Raw genomic sequence first — 23,193 nt, 5'->3', positions numbered from 1 at the left:
TCCATTCATCTGTTTCGATGAATCGCAGAGCAAAGAATTCTGGGATCGTAAATGCTTTTTAAACCACGTGCTTTTACTGTTCTTCGGTGTGCTGTTCTGAAAATGCCAGTTTTTTGTTGAAAAGTAATCGATTAATTCACTAGTCGTTTTTTGTTTCTCTTTCAAGAAAATAACGTTTCGTAAAACTGTGTTTGTGGTAGAAAGGTTCTTAGTAGGTTCTTAGGGTCAGAAAAGGTTGGGCACAAAGGCGGATACAGAAAACCATTTTAAGAGGGAGCACGTGGAAGAATGCCTCCCCCCTCCTATGAACGAACTTTCGGTTTTGGGTCGAAAAATCTCTAAACTGCTTGAGGGTCAATAAAAAGCACCGAAGCGGCCATGAATAAGGTACCTAATTGGGGATAAACGTTGCAAATTAATATCATAAACAATGAAACGAAATAGTAGTTCAAATATTTACTTTCAAAAATAATTAATGAATAGAAAAGACACTGCAATCGTTAACATTTTGTGCATAAAGTGTTTGAACACAATGTGTACGGATACTCTAGTCAAAGGTTGGGGGTGGGGGTCATGACCCCCATGACCTCCCCTTGTATCTGTCGCTGGTTAGGCATCAGTGACGTAGAATATATTCAGTAAAAGATTTAATTTAAACACGTTGAGGATATGTTTTGAGCAATGGAAAACACTTTAAAAGTTGCAAAAAATCCAAACTTAGTCATCTTAAAAATTACTAATGCCAAAATGTTTTTTTTTTTTTGCACCAAAAAATCTAGCAAGTTATGGAAGTTGTGCATACATTTTTCAATTTTTCTTTTCGAAGAAATAGAAGAAAAAAATTTTTCTTTCTTTTTTTTTTTTTGAAAGTTGAACATGAAGCTCTACAAGGAAATCTGAATCTGACACAAATCCTGATCTAACAGGCTTCAAGTACTAGGGATAAAGAATTAATAGAGAAAAAAAAAATGCATTTCTAGACTTTACTGTGACGTAGTTAAAGGATGTAGTTGTTGCTTTGTGCCAGCAAAGTTGGCAATTTGGGGGGTGCGTTGCTTCACTTTTCCAACTGTACAGTAGGGAAAGCAGCCATCCACAGCAGAACAGCACATTCAGACAAAAAAGGACAGGAGAAAGAAAATGCATCCATACTCGAACCGGGATTCGAACCCAGAATCTCACCATCCGCAGTCCGACTTCTCTGACCAATAGACAAGACGGCCATCAAATTAAGGGATGCATCGATTTATTAAGTTGAAGCGCTTTATTTTCCACCCAAAAGTTGCAAACTATTTTGTTTTAAGCGATTTATCAGGGTGTAATTTGTTTTTCATTCTAAAATTAAATTAAATGAATTTATTAGTAATTCTTTTTTTTCCGGTTTGCCAAAGATTTCTTAAGAACCAGCTTGAAATAAGGTGCTATTTTAGAGGATTATAAAAATCGATCTTCTTCACTTGTTTATTCATTATTTTTTTCTGTCAATTCAGATTGAACATTTTATTTTAGTGGACGTTTTTATCACGGTTCAGTTTAATAATGTGATGTTTCAACTTTTTCACGATCAAATTTAGGAGAAAAAAAATCTTGAATTAAGGTATATTCAAGGTAAGGTATATTTATCTTTATTAAAAAAAAACATTGAACATTAGTGTGAATTTCTTTAAATTGAATATTTCATAACTAAACTATGTTTAGCTGATTAATTATCTGTTGAAAGATATAAAACCAACATCTGTCGACAGGAGAGTGAAATACCTGTTAAGAGCGACACTTTCAGTGCCTAGACTTTGGGCAGGAAAGACAGTTTTACAGAACTTGCCAAAGGGAAATGTCGCTAATAGAAAGTGGAATGTAATCGATGGGGGAATCTGGCAAATACTGTCAATACCGTCAAGCTGACTCGGGATTTTGACTCTCAGTCTCGACTCCTAATTTCGCGAGATGTTGCCTAACATCCGCCAAATCCGTTGCCGAAATTAATTATTTCTAGACCATCCCGACTCAGGGGCTCCCCAAGAGTAAATTTTTGGGAGGGCAGAAATTCTTTATTTGCTAAATGGAACTCCGAATTTCGTGGAATGATGATAATTTTGCTGAATAGAATTTCAAATTTTGCTGATTCGTCAGACAAAATTTTCCGAATAAAAATTTTTTGGGAGGTCACAGTGACTTCCTATGACCTCCCATTGGGGAGCCACTGTGCCGTGCATATGTATCAAAGAACGTATAGACGCACGAAATGTCCAATAGAGCTAGACTGACTTAGCCAATCCTCAAAGACAACGTTCCTAACCAGGGGGTTTCTTTTTACCCTCTTTTCTTTTTACCCATAAATGGGTAAAATGAGGGTTTTCTGGAGGTAAAAGGGTAAAAATGAGTTTATAGATTGAGTTATTGCACAATCACAAAACGAAGTTATCAAAAAACCATGTGCATTGTGTTTAACTACTTAATTGATAATTATTACCGATTGATTAAAAAGAATAACAATAGTGTTTTGGATAACCTTGGTTATAAAATTGGAGCTTGACTCAAGATGTGTATTGACCAAAACTACACCACCACATGATGTTAAACAAACTGCTATACCTTAGCAGTACGAACTGTCTCATTGATTACTTCTTGATTTAATAACAAATTGCTGAAAAACCAATAACAATTGAAGACAGATTTTCTTTGTCTGAATGATTAAAATTAACAAAAAGTATTTTTTTTTTGTAAGTAAAAGAAAAAATGCAATAGCTAATTTGTTTTTTAGACTAAACATTTTTAGGCGTGGTTTTCTAATGTGTTGCCGGTTGCCCATTTTATGGGTAATAGTCTATAATCGGTAGGGAACTGCTGATTCGAGGTTAACATTATCGAGGTGGTATGGGCTGAACTAGAACGTCGTCCAGCAGAAAGAAATGCAAGGAATGCCGATAAAAAGTGTTTTTTGTTCAACTTGGGGAAGAAAGAAGTTACTTCTTCCCTTCATCTCATCTATTATTGATTCTTTGCATTGTAGATGCTAAGCTGTTAGCAATACCAAAGAGTTGGTCACACAAGGTATAATAATGTCTTTGGTCATTTTTTAAACAATCCTGATGGTTAAGAAAACGGTCAGAAAACTTCTACTTGTTAATTTTTGCTTCTTTTGAATAAAATAAAAAAGTTTTCAATTTCAAATATTATTTTGCTTCTTGAATTATCCTTGATTCGTTCATCATTAAAAATACCTAAATGACTCATTGTATGAAAATCTTAAGTTTAAAAGACTGATTTTGGGTGAATTAAGATTTAAAAAGCACGACCTTTTTGACCCGTACTGGACGTATATACGCACATACATACGTACTCACGTACCTAACTTTTTTTCCCACTTTCCAAGCCCGTCATTTTGAATTTTTCCTGGGGGAGGGGCAAAAAGTATGTGCTCAACGCACATTTAATTGGAAAACAACAAAAACCATGCTCCCTTACGAGTAAAAACATTAACTTTTCAAAGCAGCAGCTGACCTCCCCCTCCCTGACACTTCTTCAGCTTTGTATAAGCAAGTAAAAGGGAACTATGTCTAGAGTACTTTTCTATAAAATATTTTCTGAGATATTTTTACAGGAAAGAAAGAGTGTCTTACTGAGAGACACGTGTCTACTTATCGCAGAATTTTCACGACCTTTTTTTTGACGATAATGATGTGGCCATTTACTAGATGGTAATCACGGGAAGCACAAAGTAACTATCCCTGCCACCACTTTCTGAGTAATGTCATTAATGGGGTCGTTTCCAAAATTTTAAAAGTATTTTTTTCTGAAAGAGCATGCTTAAAAATATAGGATCTGACCATTTTTTAAATAATTTGTTCAAGTTTAATATTAAAAAAAAATTATTTAAATCGGTGCGCTTTCATTGTTTACGTTTCTGTCGTGTGACATCACAAATGATAAAATGCCATTCAGTGTTTCCATTCACGGAGAAAAATATTTAACTCGCATCTTTACTCACGTGTATTGGCAATGATATGGTTGATAGCAAGCGTAGAGCGCAATATTTAATTCGTTTCTTGATTATCATAACGTGGAAAAGCGAAAGAATCATTTGTGACGTCATAAAGACCACGCCTTGTTTTCAAAATCGGACATATCAAAAAAATTAATTAGAAAATAACTGTTGGGAAAATAAAAGTATTTACTGGGTCCATGTTATTTTTTTTACTCATTCTATCAATTTCAGTGAGTAAAAGTAGTACTTTTAACTGAAGGAAACAACCCTATTATGCCCCGAAATTTTTTTACAACCAACCCGAAAGTAGCGCAGTGATTAGCGCTACACTAATTTTTCTGCGAGGCGTCACCAATTTTAGAGAGATAATTATTAGTAACGTTTAGATAATTAGGTTCATATTAAATTGAGAAACGATAACTTTTACTGTTTTATTGCTCTTACTTTTTGAATGAACAATGGCAGTTAGCTACAGTTAAAACTTATTTTTGCTGTTTCACCTATAATTCATTCGTTACTAGATACTGTAATCGATTGAAATTAAATCTGCCTCACCATCATAATCGCTAAATCTGGGAGAAAGTAGCTGTAATCGTTTAGGAATGATTACTAACAAATATATACTCTAAGTGTTAACGAGTACATACTGTCAGTTATAATACGAAGAAAAAATTTCTTCAAAACAGAATTGAGTGAAAATAAAACTGCCGTTAATATTGAATTTAAAAGTGTAAGTGCAGTCTATTTCTAAGTATCAAATGTTTCGTTTTAAACATGAGTTTTTAAATTGCCGTAAGATTTTGAAGAAAGTGAAATTACCCAATTATGAAATGGTAATATACTAACGCCACCAGAAGATACTTTCTGAGGGTTATCACTATATCCAGAAATGATAAACGTTGGGTGTTGTGCATCCTCAGAAGCATAAATATACATAAAATGCTGTATTATAAGCATACTTAATGTCATTTTCTATCTCAATTATTTCTGTAAATGTAACTTCAGGGTTGTCAACCTTGGAGAAACAGTTTGAGGAGCATTTGCTGTGATTTTGAGTAGCATTTTGAAATTTTGCGGAGCAGCTCGAAATTCTACATGAAATTTAATAATTTTTTTTTTTAAACCACTTATCTAAAATGGTTTTTGACCTTTGATACTCATTTTAAGCACTAGCATAAACATAAAAACAGTTTTAAATACTTTGTCATGCTTGAAAACGCTCGACCGGTAAATGAGAAGCAAAATAACTTTTTTGCCGGGTTTCGTTATTTTTGAGGAGCAACTCCGCAGAATGTGGAGCAGCTGGCAATCCTATATACCTTGATCAAATGTAAATACAGTAGACCCTCGTTTTACGCGGGTTCATTTTTTACTCGGTTTCGATTATACGCGGTTTAAGATTTGACACCTTTATTTTATTTTACGCGGACGAGTTTCGGTTTTACGCAGATGCGGCAATGCCAACAGATAACATTTTCCCCTCTTTCAAAGTCCAAACTCCCAAAGATTGCAGATTACGCGTAATCAACTGCATTTTGGCGTGCTAATAATCCAGCTTGGGCCACTAGAGACATATGCGACTGGTTCCAGAGCTTTTCCCAGAAGTAAAGTTATTAAACTCACACAGTTCAGAGAACTCACTGGAAGAAGAGCTTTTAGGATTGACAAAGGAGGACAAAAGCAACGAGGATACCGACATCGATGACACAGAACTAAAAACCGTTAACATTGAAACTTTTGAGCCATTTCTTGACAATAGAAATGATCTTTCTGATTTGTTAGTGAAGGAAGAGAAGATTCTATCATGGGAACGACGCAAGTGATCATGGATGCGTTAATGCACCGCAAAGAATTACAGAGAAACATTCTTAATGACTGCCAAAAGACTATCATAGCCAGCTCCTCTTTATAAACAGAACACGAAAATAATTTATGTTTTCTTTATGCATGTTGTGCATAAAAGTCGATGTAAGTGCACATTAAATTTCTCATCACTAGAATAAAGTATTTTGTTATCTACGGAACCAAGCCCCTATTTTAACACTAGTATTAGGTCTCAATTTACGCGGTTTCGATTAACGCGAATTTCCGCGGAACGTAACCCTCGTGTAAAACGAGGGTCTACTGTAATACAGGAAGGTTCGTCACTGAAGATCTGCGATGCGGTTCGCATGCAACATGCGATGCTCGCAAGACTTTTTCCAAGAATTTGTTTCTGACAAGGGGTGCATAGGAGAGAGTTCGATGCTCTGGTTTTATACCAAAAAAATAAGTGAAATAATTGTAAAACAAACACCCAGAGAAAAGATCATTTTTGATGATTTTTTTAAATGTATTAGGAAAGAACACGCCAATGAGCCTCTTAACTTGCTACAAAAGTTCATGTTTTTGAAAATTTCACCTCTTGATCCCTTCAGAAACATATTAATGGTTAGTATAATGCTTCCTTCCGTGAAAGTTATAGCTATGAAACTGTCGAAAACAAAAACAAATTGGGGGTGTCATTTCCAAAAACGATGGCGATGGAGGTCATAATTGAAAAGTGGTCACATATGGATTCAGGGAACCATTTTATATAAGAATCAGCAAGAATGGAGTCAGAAAAGTTTTGAAGTTCTTTTTTTTTTTTTTTGCCGTACAGTGTTATTAGTTCTTCAAGACAAAAATTTTAATAAAATAAGATTAATCTAATATTGTCATGTAATTTATGTAGTAAAGTCCCTGTACTTGGGATGTTAGCTGAAAACTGGGACAGCTTGGTAAGCACGAGCTCGTATGGAACAGCTATTATTTACACCAAAATAAAATCATTTTCTGGAGCTTAATGTGAAATTATGTGTTTTGAATGATGCACATAAACAAACCTTTTTAGCAAAAATTCTGACATTTTCATGCAATTCCGATAAGTTGTAAAACATTCTCATTTCGAGTACCTGTGCCGTTTAAAATTTTTATGTTTGGTAATGCCTGACTTTTAATGCAAAAAAAAAAAAAAAAAAAAAAAAAAAAAAAAAAACTGAACATATAACTCGGTATTTTGATTCATGGGCTAAATCAGAAGGGAGGAATAGAACTTTTAAAGAAATTTTGGCTTTTAGGTATGCTTAGGAATCTTTATCCATCCGCATAACCCTCCGTCTTCCAGAGAGACAATTCTGGTTGTGTTCCTTGCTAGGTTACTAATATCGATAACTATTTTAGATTACCTTTATAGAGTATGTTTAGAATTCTTTGCTTCCCCCCTCCCCCCCCCTTTTTTTTTGTTTTTCAGACAACAGAGTAAGATGAAGAAAAGCTATCGCAATTCTAATGACAGTTCCATGGAAAAGCTGGTAAGAAAACATTATCACCACTAGATACGAGCAAAATCATAAGATATTGCTAGAGGATCTTATTCTTTATTATACACTAAGTGTCCAAAAAAAAAAAAAGAAGTCGCGGTCGAGTTTTAAACGTTCCAATTTTGGAAGAAGGTGATTCGATAAGTATTACAGATATTTGCATAAATCTTTGCTCGATGCAAATTTAAAATGCGGGCGTTGCACTAGAAGACTGTTTAGTTCGAAGTAAGCATGGCTGGAATCGGTAGTTGTGTTCGAGGAAGTGATGTAACAGAGTTCAAAAAGGGGCAAATTGTTGGCTTGTATCAAAGTGGGACAAAATGCAAAGACATAGTTGAAATTAGTGGTATATGATTGCGAACTGTTCAACGCATTTTTAAAAGGTGGAAAGATGTCGGAGAAGCTACTACTTGTTCGAGACATCTCTGTGGTCGTAAATCCATTTTGGACGAACGTGAGCGGCGTTCTCTGAAGTGATAGAGAAGAAAAGTCGCAAGAAATCGACCATTCAACTCACAGCACTCTTCAACGAGGGAAGTAAAACAATTTCCAAGCGCACAATGCGACGAGAACTTCAAAAATCGGGACTAAGAAGCTGTGTTGTAATAAGGAAGCCACTTGGTGAGTGCTATTAATAGAAGAAAGGGACTGTAATTTGCAAAAAATCATATAAATTGGACTGTTAATTATATATAATATAATGGGGAAAGGTCATGTAGTCCGATCAGTCAAGATTTACGCTCTTTCAAAATGACGGACGCGTCAGGGTTCGAAGAGAGCTACACGAAGCAATGGACCCTATATGTCTCGTTCCCACTGTGCACTCTTTCGGAGGCAGTGTAATGATCTGGGGTTGTTTCTGTTTATCTGGACTAGGCTCGACTGCATTGTACACCAACCAAATGAAGTTTGCACAGTACCTTAACATCTTGGATGATCATGTTGTGCCATCTATGGACTTTTATTTTCCTGACGGTAGTGGTGTATTCCAAGACGATAACCCCAGAGTACACCGGGCTACTATTGTTAAATCTTGGTTCGATGAGCACGATGCATCATTTCAACACATGATTTGGCTACCACAAAGTCCAAACCTCAATCCAATTGAGGATCTGTCATCTGTGGGACGTACTCGAGAAGGATTTAAGATCACACACCACATTTCCTTCATCTATCGAACGTTTAGGAGACCTCTTGATGGAATTGTGGCCGAAAATTAAAAACGGATACTCTACAAAAGGTCACTGAAGCAATGCCACGGCGTATGAAAGCTGTAATACGCGCAAAAGGTGGTCCAACCAAATATTAAGGCATGCGACCTTTTTTTTTTTTGCACACGTAGTGTACTATAAGACATGGGAAAGGCAGTTCAGCTTCATTAAATCAAGCTGGTTTCTGAGAGCTGCAGATTTTATATTTCATACATATAAAAGGCATTTTTGCAGTTTATTGCTTAAAAACAAATGCTTAAAATATTATAATACAGCAAAGTACACTTATTTTGAATTATCGAGCTACAGCGTAACGTATGTACATATATTCCCAAAATTTAAAATGTTTATACTGTATTAAGAATTGACTTTCAATCGTTTTTAATTAGTCTCTCCGACTTCCACTCCTGCAGTTTAGAGTCTTTGACATCGACTGTGACTCCTTTACCCCGAAATCAATCCGATTCTGACGCCACGACTCCAACTCTTACACGGTAGCCGTAGCAGAGTTGCAAACAAAATGGCCGACTACACTTCTTCTTGGAATTTAAAGCCTTCGGCTTCCGACTCCGATTCCGATTTTTTTTACCCGAAAATTAGGCCGATTCCACGACTTCGACTCCGAAACCCTTTTTTTTTTTTGGCTTCCCAAGCATGGTTACAAGTACTCAAAACATTGGATGCCTCATTCGGAAGTGTCTGAAAACTTAAGGTAACACCATTCTTTAAAAGAATATGTACAATTTGGTAATGTTCTTTAATCGTAGTAAAAAGTAATTAGTTATTATAAAAAATCTAAAATAATCCAAATTTTTATGTTTTTTGTTTTGGTGGGGTACCTATTCCCCAAGGGCAATAGCGCACTATCCAAACACTACAAAACCCCTAGAAAAGAGAACTCCGGCAAAAAAAAAAAAAAAAAAAAAACCCTCGAGAACAATTCTCTAACAATTTCAGTGACGTAGTATGTGCTATAATCCGCCTCTAGGTGGACACTCTTGGTTTTCCCTTACTATTTTTTAATTATTTTACTCTTGACCCTAAAAAATATATTACAGTAATATTAATAAATAATAAATAAATAAATAAATGAAATAATTTGCAAAATGATAATCAGTTAAGTAAAATTAATGGTCAGTTATGAAAAAACAATAGTAACAATTGTCAGTTAGTAGTCAGCTATGTAAATCCAAATAAATCACAAGTTATTGAAATTTTTCTCGATTTTAAACGTATTGAACTTTTTTCCATTATTTGCTGCTATTGAATTTTGCATCTCGCTTACACACTAGAACTTTAAAAACTTCATTAGACGGTTGAAAATACTTATTCATTCCAATTCAACCATTAATTTATCACAAAAAACAATAAAAAGATTTATTGGGATTTACTTCTTTACAATAGAAGTAAGATGAGCGATTTGGAGCATTTATAAGCGATAATTTTCATGTGCGCATTGAATCATCAATAATAATATAAAATTTTATGAAATGTATTCCGCTTGAAAATAATAGATTCCTATAGTAAATCTTTCTCAGCATTGGCAAACCTAAATGAAATTTTTATTGGAAATCGACTCTACAGCTTTGGCGGTACTATAAATAAGAACCTCTATCTTTTCTTTCACCCCTTTTCAATTTAATAGAATGTTTAAAGTTTTATTACCGTTGACGCTAAAAGTTTTTGATTAGAATTTTGTTACAACAGTTGATTTGAAATGCAAAGCGCAGGCATGTTTTGAGGTAGTTTCACTTATAACGATCTACATATCTTTACGATTTATATTATAACGTCTCGGGTGACTTTTATTACAATTTTTAACGGAATTAATACTTGAGTCACATTGCTGATAGCACAATAAACAGTTTTTTTTCATTGAAAAGGATGTGCAAAAGATTATTTTGGACAGGGTTCTCAAAGTGAGAACTTGCCTCTTTCATTTATTTTTCAAACAATGGGGTTGTTTCCTTCCGTCAAAAAGTACTACTTTTATTCACTGAAATTGATAGAATGCGCAAAAAAATAACATGGCACTAAAGAAAATACTTTCATTTTCCCAACATTTAATTTGTAATTAATTTTTTAAAATGTCCGATTTTTCAAACAAGGCGTGGTCGTTATGACGCTACAAATGATGTACTTTGGCACGTATTCCACTGGTGCACTGAATGTTTACGCTTGCTGTCTAGCGCGTTTCTAGGTCATGATAATTCAGAAGCGAATTAAATATGCGCTCTACGCTTGCTATCAACCATACCGTTGTCACTGCATATGAATAAAGAAGCGAATTAAATATTGCACTCTGCGCTAATGGCATCAGTTAATGACATTTCATCACTTGTGATGTCATGAGCAGAAGCGTAAAAAATAAAATTGAATCTGCGCACCGATTAAAATGATTATTAAAAAATACTAAACTTTGTCAAATTATTTCAAAAATGGTCAAATCCTATGTTTTTAAGTATGCTCTTTCATAAAAAAAAAATACTTTTAAAATTTCTGAAACGACCCAATCAAGTACTTGTAGAAAATATGCACTACTCATGTGACTCGAGTAGTTCCAAGGCTGCTGATTTTAAGGAAGTTTGGTTCACCTTTTTTTTTTGGAGCATGAGGTGTTTAACTCGAGAAAGACTTTTCCCTAAAATGCGATTGTGTTTCCTCTTTTTGTTCAATTTTAAAACAGGAATCTACTGATTGCTGGAGGCGACTAGTATGTAATATAATAGCGGAAACTTGGACGTTGCCTTTTTAAAAATTCAAGCACTTCCATTTTATGTTTGAAAATGAGTCAACAGAACTTTTAAGGCTAATAACATATCGTATTTTTTCCTTGTAAATAAAAAACTGTAATGGGCCATTCCACGAAAAACGGTAATTTTGTCCCGCACATGACGCTTCATACATTTCATTAAAAATAATAATTTAAAAGGTTAATGAACAACATTTTTTGATGCTTAAGATATCACAAACGTAATAAGATATATAAGTAAGAGACTATAAGTGAAAAATTTCGTCATTACCTTTTAAAATTCTTTCTTTTTTTATTTTTATAAAATATGGGAACTGTCATGTGCAGGTCCAACTGACCGTTTTCAGTGGAATCGGCACATACATAGTAGTTTTTTTTTTCAATGATTTAAACTTTAAATTATTATTTCTCAACAAATGAGAGATGTTTCCTTATGGATGAGATATGGAACCTTAGCTTTCAAAACCTACCATTTGTTTCGTCACTGCTGTATTAATGGAGCAAACATATTACGCAAAGCATAAAGCAAGCTGCAACAGGTTGACTTTGGATGTCCCGAACGTGATGCATGCAAATAAATTAAATTTTAAGCAACAAAGTTACTTACTGAAAATAAGTCTGTCTCAGGAGCCTCCTTGTATCAAATGTAAAAATTAAAAATTGTGCTTACTCCTGTTTCACCAAAACATTAAGATCTATAACAAAACGTTGGTGAAATTATTAGGACTCGACCGATGCATCGGCCTGACCGATGCATCGGCGCCGATGGTTCAACAATTTATCCATCGGCATCGGCATCGGCGGCCGATGCTAACTTGCAGGAAACATCGGCCCATCGGCCTTAAAAAACATCGAAAAGCCGATGGAATTGGCCGATGTTTTTGAAAAAAAAAAAAAAAAGGACCTTTGTTGTTTTACATTTAATGCAAAGTAAAGGGAGTTATTGTTTTCATATAAAATTGCTTACTTAAATTTCAGTATGAATTTCTATTTTAATCACCCCTGAAAGAGTTTTAAATTCTGCATTCAGGTACCAAAGAATTTAATTATTGCGTTGTTTCTTGCGGCTACGTATGTATCTCTCATAAGTCATAACTCAAAAATGGTAAGCTGCAGAAGGCTAAATTTTCGCATATGGGATGTGCGTACGTTCCAGTTGTGCACTTCCCTTTTTTTGGTCGATCGGGTGTTCTAAAAAGCCTATTCACTCATTTTTTGTGGCTATTAATTACTTATTTCAATGGAAAATTAATATAGCGTCTCAGACTGACGATCATTTGGTGATGTATTACCGAATTGGAGGCCACGGAAAAAATATGAGATGGCGAAACCGGTTTAGTTTCATTTTGTTAGACTCCCGTTAAACCGATGGTAATTTTTAATTTTTCGATATTTGTAATGTGAATCACAGTAATGCAGTCTTTTCTGTATCGCTTCGGCGGAGCAACAAGTTTGGGGCCCGTCGAAATACATTTTGTGGCCCTATTTCTCTATCACAGCAGTTATAAAACATTTATCATAAGCATTTTTGCAACTCCTACGGTGCCCCTATGGTTATGGGCCTCTCGCGCAATTGCAACATTTGCTATTTTTTAAATCCGCCACTGCACGTCAAAACAAACTCGGGTGCAAGTTTTAAAAGGATTTTTCTGCTCAATGTTTATGATTGTTTTGAACTCTATTTTTATGACTATTTTTTGCATTTCCGAGAACACTTGAGTGCCTCCCCCCCCGCTCCACCTTCCTCTATTTCTGAAATTAAACTCTAGTTGTTCTTCCGAGTTGTTTAAAACTAACACCATTCTTAAAATTTGAGATTTTTTTTTCAAGCTTTATATATTGTTTAGGAAGAATTTAGAGCATTAACCCCTTCAGTCGGAATTATGAAATATTGGACCAAAAATGTTGATATTTCGTACACAGTGTACTATGGTAAAGGGTAATCTTATTGACAAAATTTTGAGTTTGTAGGAGGAAAATTAAAAGAGTTATGGCACGCCCAATATTCCTGACTTATATTTTTGAAATCAATATTTCATATACAAAAACGATAAAATACCGAACAAACTTCATTATAAAATGTTCTACAAACAATTATAAAACATAATATAAGCGTTTTAAACTATTAATTAAAGATTGTATATTTTTAAAAAAATCAGGAAAAAACCTCGCTTTTCAAATGAAAATCCATTGTTGGAAAAATGAGCCACTCTCTATCTCTCAAACCTTATATATCAGTGTTGTCAACCCCAAAACGAAAAATTACTTCAAATTATAATAAGTAGAATGTAAAGAGTCAACTACAAAAAAAAAAAAAAAAATCAACTAATTAAATCAATTATTAAATGATTAGCAGCTGTTTAAAAGTATGTCCGGTATACCGGACACCAGGTCTGAAGGGGTTAATGTTAGAAATTGATTAAAGACGTTTTGAATGGTGACATAATTCGGAAATCAAAGGCACTTTTGAATTTTTTTTTCGGAAGTGCTGAAGTAGATTCAGAAACTCTTCCGAGTGAAGTAGATTCAGAAACTCCGGTGGTAGCGATTCTGTACTAAAAAAAATGAGACTGAAGTTGGGGCCGAAGTTTAATGTTCTGAATTACTCCAAAATCAGAGGGTGTCACACCAAACCCACCCTCGTCGTTTCAAGCATTTCTTAAATATTTAGCGATTATTTATTTTGGCTAAGAAATGTCATTTTGCGTATTTCTTATACTTGTTTCAATGATCCTTCAAATCCCTGACAATCTTATCAATTTATTTCTGTTAGATTTTTTTGAGCAATCACGATTGCTTATTGTTCTCATTTGACTGTCCTTGACGTTAGGCTGATTTTATTCCCCCCCCCCCCACTTCCCTCTGCCGCACTCCCGCCCACCGTCCTCTGCAGGCGTGGCTCCTCCGGTCCTGAGCAATGTTCCCCGAAATCCGCTTCTCCTGGTCAGTGGCGTCCATGTCCTACACACGCTCACACACACACACGCCTATGTGCATACACAAGTCTATGCACACACGAGCCTACACATGCACAAGCCCCCTACACACAGAGAGACATACACGCCTACGTGTGTGCACAGGTCTACGCACACACAAGCCTACATATGCATGCGCGCCTACACACACCACACAACTATACACACGTAACCTCCCAGGAGAAGGGCAGGTTTGGGGGGGTCAGGAGCAGTTTCTGGAAACAATAACTCCAATAAGTAGGGTCCTGTCGCAACTCGTGATCGCGAAAAACATAATTTGAATTAAAAATAACAGAATTCAAATTGATCTTTTTTTTTGCCATCGGCCAACGGCATCGGCCATCGGCCATTGGCAATCGGCCATTTGGAGGAAAACTATCGGCCATCGGCCATCGGCCATCTTTGAACAATCGGCCAACAATCGGCATCGGCCCATCGGCCAAAAAATGCCATCGGTCGAGCCCTAGAAATTATCGAGTGACGGTGGGAATGGCCCCAATGTGATTCCACGAGTTACAAATCTCATGGATTCATACCTGGTGAATAAGGGGAACCAGGATAACGATTTAGTTATTTATTAGTGATCTCTCGAACTCCGACATCACTAGCAAATTACATTACAAGAACATTATCCAGCTCTATATGCTCGATGCGGGTAGGTGCCATCTCGCACATGTCAGTACTCATCTATATTCATACTTGGATTGTGAACTTGTGGAATAAGGGCAATCTTAACATGACCTCATAAACATTTTCAAAACGGTGCGAAAACACACTAAGCAAATACCTGTTATGCTTTCTCTCCCTACTCTTATTTTTAGGATTATCTAGTGAAGCTCTGCGAAGTATAGTAAGTTACAAATTAATTAAAGCTCATCCCTGTAGGTTCGTCTTGTGATAGCATGGTGCGATAATTTTTAAATTAATTTGGATTGATCTTGTAATAACTGCCGATCGTATAAGTTGTCGAATACTGACGCAAAAAATGACATCTTTTATCAAAAAATTCCTATTGGTTAAACTCGTTTAACTAATTCAGTTAACACAACCGTTTAGTTTTAAATAAAATTTGTTTGGGAACGAGTTAATGAAACACGAAATGCATCTCAAACTGATTTTTTTTAAAACAGCTAACTAAATCTTTGTTTACATTGCTGTTTCTAGCTAGATGTTGCTTGAATATTTCTCGTCCGATCTCAAGAAGATAACCTGTCTGCATTCAGTCATTGAATTCCTGGCATCAGATGCATACTAAGCATTTTAAAACACAAACGGAAATATTCTGATTGTTTCCGATTTACTCGTTTCCGGTAGTTTCATGAACCTTTTTCTGTGCAAACATGTGAACAAAAAGCCACTTTCATGTAAGGAACACAGATAAGAAAGGCGAAAAGTCCTTCTTTCCAGGGTTCGAGAAAACCACGCTTGAAAGTTCAAACCCCAAGCCTTTCTTCCTCAGTACATTAAACTTTTGGGTGATTTTTCGCCTTGATCCTTCTTCTTTCTCACTTGTAGAGTAACTAACTCTACAAACAATCAGTGTTAAATTACTGAACTAAACGGGAACAAAAAAAAAAAAAAAAAAAAAAAGTAAATAAATAAATAAATAACATTTTATCTTTCTTTGGGGCATTCTTCATGTTTCATAGTAAATGGAAGTGCCTTAGTTGGAGGTAGGGGAAGGGGGTGTCAAATCCCCCAAAATATTTTTTTTTAATTGCAAAAATAATGTAAATGTAATGCAAATTGGTATTAAACCACATATTCTTTTGGTGAGTCCCCCACCCCCAAACCTCACGGTGAGTCTCTCAAATAATATTTTCTCAACTACAGGCACTGGTAAATGGTACATGGAGTTCTATACATTTTTGGTTAATACCAGCAACGGGACTGCGGAGTCGGAAGAAAAATGGTCGACTCCGACTCCAGGATTTTTAAACGCTCGACTCCGACTTCGGCTGTTTTTTTTTTTTTTTTTTTAATTTATCTTTTCAAATCACCCCCAACCCTCATGGAAAGAGAGAAAAATCCCTAAACAGAGATTGGAATATTAATTCCTTTTAAAGAAATTTTCACGTTGTATTTTTTACAACGCTAGAAATTAAATTTGAAAATCAAATTCCATAATAGTTGCGGTTTTTACAGTGAGATTACTTAAAAATCCCATTTTAAAAAAAATTGAAAATAATTAATTTGTTTCCCTTTAATGTCTAAAAAATAGATGTTGATCAAATCCTGTGCTTTCAACTTTTGAAGGCACAGAGAAGAGTTAGGGAAAGAGTTTTGAGAGAGAGGAAGAAAAAAAACTCTTTTGCAAAGTCAAAAAACTTTTCTTAAGAGAGGGCAGTCCCCCTCCCGGGAGACACCCTTCTGGTGGGTGACACCTCAACTTAATTTCAGAGTTTATAAAAATTGAAATTCCTTAATTCAGCTCCGTGACACTTGGATATGTGTCAGTATTGCAAATGTGCATTAGATCTATACATTACGTTTAATTTAGTCAATCTACAAAAATGAATTTGATCATTTATCCAGACTGCCTTTCGACTGATCTCATTCGTAATCATATCAAAAAATTAGTCATTAATAGCAATTCGATATGCATCAATTAATCGAAGCAATTTCCCCAGAAGAAGTACAGTAATTATTAAAAGCATCAGAAAATGTAATATATATCTGATATTAGAACATGTAACTTGTCTTACCTTTCTCTTGCGTTTTCTTTGGCCTGAGGCGCAGGCAAACTGCTCTAGATTGTATACACTGAAAGAGAAATTAAATAATTAAAACGATGATTGTGTCTAGGTATAAATATCGTATTCCAGCTAAAAGAAGGAAAATCGTTGCATAATTCGCTAAACATGCTTTTGGAATTTTGAGTTCGAAATGTAAGATGGTTTTGTATTCTAATCAGGAAACCACCAATGGAATATGTAATAATGAAAAAATAACTAAATAAATTAGTAGCATTTAAAAGAGCATAGTGAAACATGTTTTTGGATCCAGAAATTAGTTGCCCTCGTGTCCCCGTTATAGAAATAATAATCTTAAATTCCGCCAAAATGTTTTAGAAACTGCCAAATTTAGCGAATTTCGGTGAGTAATGGAAGACATCTTTCATACGCTTGCAAATGGATGTTCTGCCAGACGCAGAAGGTGAAATCGCGTCTCTCGCCAAGTATTTAAATCTGGAGCTTTTTTTAAAATTTCGGCAAACTTTAAGACCTTATATCTCAAAAACGGGGCGCGAGGGAAAATAATTTTTGCGTCAAAAAATTTCTCAATAGACTCTTTCGATTGCAATTTCATTTATTAAAAAAAAAAAAAAATCATGATTTCACTATTTGTGTGGTTTCTGATAATAGATTTTTTCAATGAAGGCAGTAAAAGCGAAAATACAGTAAGAGTAAAGTTCGAGTGATTGAAATCAATTAGGGCCCTGAAATTATAGAAACCCCACTACATTAATTGATGATTTATCTTTAATTTAAATGATATAATTTAAGGCAGCGTAATTTGTGACAGATATCTAATTATAGTGTTTCTTTTAAAATTCTTTCATCATAGTAAAGTAGTGTAAAATCTTCTGTAAAAATCACATATTATTTTTCAGTTTTGTCAGTAATATTTATATTTTACTCTCGTAATCTTCAACTCGTACCCTTTATCAGAGATACATTGACTGATAAAATAGTCGGATAGTGTCACCACTTTTCATTAACTATGAATTTGTAACGGGAAATTTGAATTCCTTTCCCAAAGGGTCTATTTTCTGTTGCAGTTGTTTGGGATGTGCATTAAAGCAAATTCTAAATTGAACTACATTTAGATAATTTACGTACTTTATTATAATTATTGCTTTCAAACTTAAAATAATATTCTTTTTAAAATTTTGGTTAAGAATTTTCAATATATTATTTCTCTTCCTACTGGTCAAGTAAAATTTTAGAGTTCACAACACACAACCCGAGCAGACGGAGAGAAAAAATAAATAAACTTACTTTTTTGTGGGCTATAGCGAGGAAAAGGGTGCCTGTATGTTTTTTCATGACTAAATTTCTATGCATTACTTTTGTAAGCTGTAAGAAAAGACCTTTCTTTTGACGCCATCCGTTCCAGCTCACACATTATTACTTCTTTTTACGAAGTGAAGGAAGTATTGTATTCGTGAAAAAATTTTCACCAAAGAATCGGCTTTAATTTCCATTTTGTTAGCTCCTGAATGAATATTAAATTTTTTTCCCAACCCGACCACACGTGGTGGTCTAAGAACGTATAAACACCCTAAATATCCACTTTGACTATCCCCGAAGCAATTACAACGAGTTTTCTCGTGACGTCTGTATGTACGTATGTATGTGCGTATGTATCTCACATAAATCAAAAACGTTATGTCCTAGAAAGTTGAAATTTGGTACGTAGACTCTTGATGGGGTCTAGTTGTGCACCTCCCCTTTTGGTTGCATTCGAATGTTCCAAAGGGGGTCTTTTACACCTTTTTAGGGCAGAATCATTGTTAATTTCTATGCAAACTCAAATGGTGTTATAATTTAGCAAACACTTGGCGATATATCGCCAAGTTTTTTCACCAACTTGGCGACATTTTTTTTTTCTTTTTAAATCTGGTTTCATTTTGGCCACTATTGGTGACATTTAGAGAGTAAAACATTGAATCACATTAAAATGTCCAATATTGGGAAAATTAATCTGTATAAAACTTTTTTTTGCTTCAGTTTGCAACAAACTTGGGGCAAAAATATTTCCTTTGCTTACTCCAAATCACTATTATCATTAAATTGGCGTAAAATGAAGTCTTGTGATGCACACATCAGTTCGTTTTTTCTTAGCTGTACTGAACTTGCAGCACTTTTTGTTTTCTGAGGGGGGAAAAAATCAAAATCCTGAAAAATCAGCTCGTACTACTTTTGCGTACTTATATTTTCTTCTTTCACTAATATTCAAATTCCCCCGAAGTGATGAAAAATCACAAACGCTCCGAGCTGAAATTTATGGGAAGGTGGAAATTCTGAATTAGTAGAATAGAACTCCAAATTTCATCAAGTGACGATAATTTTGTCAAAAAAAAAAAAAAAAAAAAAACCCTCCAAATTTCTCCAAATGATGGCAATTTTGTTAAATGGAACTCCAAATATCGCCAAATGATGATAATTTGCCTAATGAATCAGATGACAATTTTGAAGAATCGAACTTCAAATTTTGCCGAGGGATGATAATTTCGCCGAATCGTCAGACAAAATTTGCCAAAAAAAGGAAATTTTCGGAAGGTCAAGGTGAGCTCCCGTGACCTCCCATCGGTGCACCATGAGCGAGCAAAATTTCGCCACTGATTGTAAACACGTGTTTCAGGGTTTCAAGGAACCCTTTTCAACGCAAAATTGTGTAAACTTACGGATGTTAAGTGATTTGAGAAAAACACCGAAACGTGTCTGCAATCAATTGATAATCCGTGCTTTTTCAAAGCTGCGTTTTCTGTTACTGTACTGCATAAAAGTATTTATTCCTCTCGATCCTGGTTTTGCTGTCTGAAAGTATTTTTATTTCAGAAAATGGTATACATTGGGTTGTTTTTCACTTTTCAAAAATATATTTTTTTCAAAAGAACATGGTCGAAAATATGGGGCGACTTACTTTTTTTTCTTTATTTTGACTTATTTTCTCTCTTAAAAACATTATCTGAAAAGACGTTCAGTCGCTGTTTTCAATTTTGCTGCTAACGTCACAAGTGAACAAGTCGTTTGGGTTACTAGAACAAAGATTCAGGACATTGCTACACTTCATCATTTGAGTAGTTTATTTAACTAACAGTTTTCGTAGCGATAATGATTGCTCGCAGTGACAAATCACCAAAAGGCGATACCTTGCCAGAAAAAACAACTACGCGATCCGATCCAAGATGGCTGGCTGTCTTCACTTTGTGACGTCGCACGACGAAACATCTTGTTTTAGAAACATTAAAAAATAAATAAATAAATAAATAAAATAATAATAATAAACTTAATGTTGGGGAAAATGAAAGTATTTTCTGGATCCATGTTTTTTTCATTTTTTTATTCTATCAATTTTAGCGATTAAGTGGTACTTTTGACTAAAGACATCCCCATTGTTTTTCTTTGTATGGAAAATAAAAATTTTCTCTTCCATTTTGGTGAATATTACTTGCGCGATGCTGTGTTTAATACCGATAAGTCACTTTCGGTTTACTTATCTTTTTCGTTATGAATTAATTTCGTTTCAGCAACACAGTTCTTTTGATGATTGTAATTATATCATTTGAAAGCACTCTTGTATGCGACTCTTAATCAATTTAAGTTTAAAAAAAAATCGAGAAAGTAATTACTTCGGGAAACTAGAAAAGAACAAGTCCTTCTTGTTGAAAAAACTAGATTAGTTCATTTTGAAATTAAAAAGTTCTGCCCTGCCTTTTCATTTCGTATTCTTTTATTTTCTGGTCTCATAAGTTTTGCATTTTAATCTTCGAAACTTTTTATACCGGTTTCTAATTCACATTCAACGCGAAACAATAAATTCTTAGACAACATTAAGGTGCCTGAAATTTTGAAAATTTATTTGTTAGGTTGAACCAGGATAATTATCGATAAAAAAAAAACTCCATTTTATGAAAAAAAAAAAAAAATCAAGCTCGTAGTTAATTTTTTGGAAAAAGTTTGATGACTTATGAGATAAATCCTATGCAACCTTTTTTCCCTAGAAACTTAGAGTTTAAAAGATTACAAATTTTAAGTGATAAGAAATTACTCTTGGGGGCATTTCTTGATCACTTCTGGGGCAATTAATAATTATCCTTTTATTTTTAAGGTCATGCATTTTTAAAAAGGTTATACAGCATCAGGTTTCATACACTTGTGGTTAAAAAAAATTCCCTGACTTTTCCAGGTTGTTTTTTAGAAAATTCCGGGCTACTCGCTTCATTCAAAATTAAGTTTAAATAGCAATATTTTCAAAATAATTAAAATTGTTTAAAGTAGCAATGCGGAAGAACCGAAACTTTTTTCCTTAGATTAAAAAAAAAAAAAATCTTGGATTTTTTTTCCTTTCCCAAATTTTAAGTTTTTTTAAACACTTTGTTCAAAATTGTTTTAATTGGTTTACTAATTAGTGAAAACAAAGTGCTTTCAACTTATTTTAGCATTTTTTCGATGTCATGTGTCATGCGTAATATTAGCCTTTTGCTGTAGTCGTGCAGCAATCTTTTAGCATCTGCTTTTGGTCTTTTAATTCACAATACTTATTTTTATTTTCTTATTAGTAAATGACACAAAACATATTGATCAAAATACAAAACTATTTTTCAGTATAAATATGATTACTTGTTGCATCGCTCGCCATACCAGAAAATGCATAATAACAAAAATCAACATCCGCCGATTATAGGCCAATGCCAATAATCTTTTTTTTTTCTTTTGCTTATTAAAGAATGCTCCCATTAAAATTTTTCTTTTCTAGAAAATAATTAATTTTCAAAAATTCATAATTTGTTGCACATTTTATGTTACTTTCAATAGTTTACATAGAGATAAACATCCAATTCTGCTTTTGGAAGTTTACGTCTACTTCCATCATGCAAACGACTAAATATGGCGACTAAGTAAAAACTTAAGATAATAAGTAGATTTTTGAATTTGTAGCATAAAAGTAGTTATAAATAATTAATAAAGTTAAGACGAAATAGTCAGATTTTAGCACATAAGAGTCTAAGTAGAATTAAAAAAAATGTTCTGAAGATAAAGCTTTGCATTTTTCAAGAAAATAATTATGAATTATTCAACAAAAGGCACATTTTGCGTTGTTTTCAATACTTTGCATAGCAATAAACATCCAATGCCGTTTTCGGGAACTTAGGCACTTAAAAAGTCTTGTGTACTTCCATCTTGGGAATGACCAAAAATGGCGGCTGCGCCCCCCTCCCCCCCCCAAAAAAGAAGTAATTTTTTGAATTTATAGCATGAAAACAATTTAAAAATAATAAATCTTCATAGAACTACAATTCAGTTGAAAAGTTTTTGGCACAAATTGCATCCAATGCAATGAAGATAAGATAAGTTTTAAGAACAAAATTTTTCATTTCTCAAGAAAATTATTTAAAATAATAATAATAAAACAATTTTCAGCACATTTTTTTGATACTTTCATTAATTTGCAATTAAAGAAAATATCCAATTATGCTTTGCTTTTGAAAACTTAGGCATTTAAGGATCGTGTCAACTTCTATCTTGTGAGTGACCAAAAATGGCGACTACGTTTCACACGTAGCTTAAAAGACTTTCCGATTTAAAAAAAAAAAAACGATTTTCCCACATCCCCCCACCCCCATTTTCAGGCTTGTGCTTCCGAAGCAGTAAATTGTCCTCTTCCCTGTTGAGTTTGTGCATAATTCCTATTCCCCCGAGGAATTATTTTCTTGAGAACTATTGAGAGTCAAAAATGGCGGCTGCGAAAGTTTTTTTGGGTCGCCACTTTAATTGCCAGTTTCATTTTACCTCAAATTTTTTACAATTTAGGAAAAATAGGTAAAAAGGAAGATTAGATCTCATGAAGCAAAATTCCCTGGGAAAAAATTGGAAAAAAAAATTTGGGGGGCAAATTTGGAAAATTCCCTGACATTTTTAGCTGTTTCATTTTCCCTGACAATTCCAGGTTTTCCCGGTTTTCCCGGAGCGTACGAACCCTGAGCATCAATTCATAAATAATTCATTAGGTGAAATATACAAACTCACAGGTCTTAGTTACGCAACAGAGAAGATGTTTTTTTTTTTTTTTTTTTTGAAAAGAGGAAAAAAACTTAATACTTACTCACTTGAACCCAATACTACCTTTTATTTCTTTATCCCATATTTTATCTTAGTATTTTTTTTAATTATTGATTTTTTTAATCAAGACTGCGTAATTA

General features: G+C 34.2%; 1 protein-coding gene across 1 annotated transcript in view; it reads right to left on the bottom strand.

Moving 5' to 3' along the window:
- Positions 1–23,193, bottom strand: part of LOC129235251 (protein PALS1-like) — a 185,400-nt gene that overhangs the window by 121,609 nt on the left and 40,598 nt on the right. The window contains exon 3 of the mRNA XM_054868959.1: positions 16,970–17,027. Within this exon, the coding sequence (XP_054724934.1) occupies positions 16,970–17,027 (58 nt within the window). The remainder of the gene's footprint in view (positions 1–16,969; positions 17,028–23,193) is intronic.

This window comes from Uloborus diversus, chromosome 2, assembly GCF_026930045.1.
Source record: "Uloborus diversus isolate 005 chromosome 2, Udiv.v.3.1, whole genome shotgun sequence".
Classification (NCBI taxonomy): domain Eukaryota; kingdom Metazoa; phylum Arthropoda; class Arachnida; order Araneae; family Uloboridae; genus Uloborus; species Uloborus diversus.
This window is presented reverse-complemented; position numbering and strand designations above follow the sequence as displayed.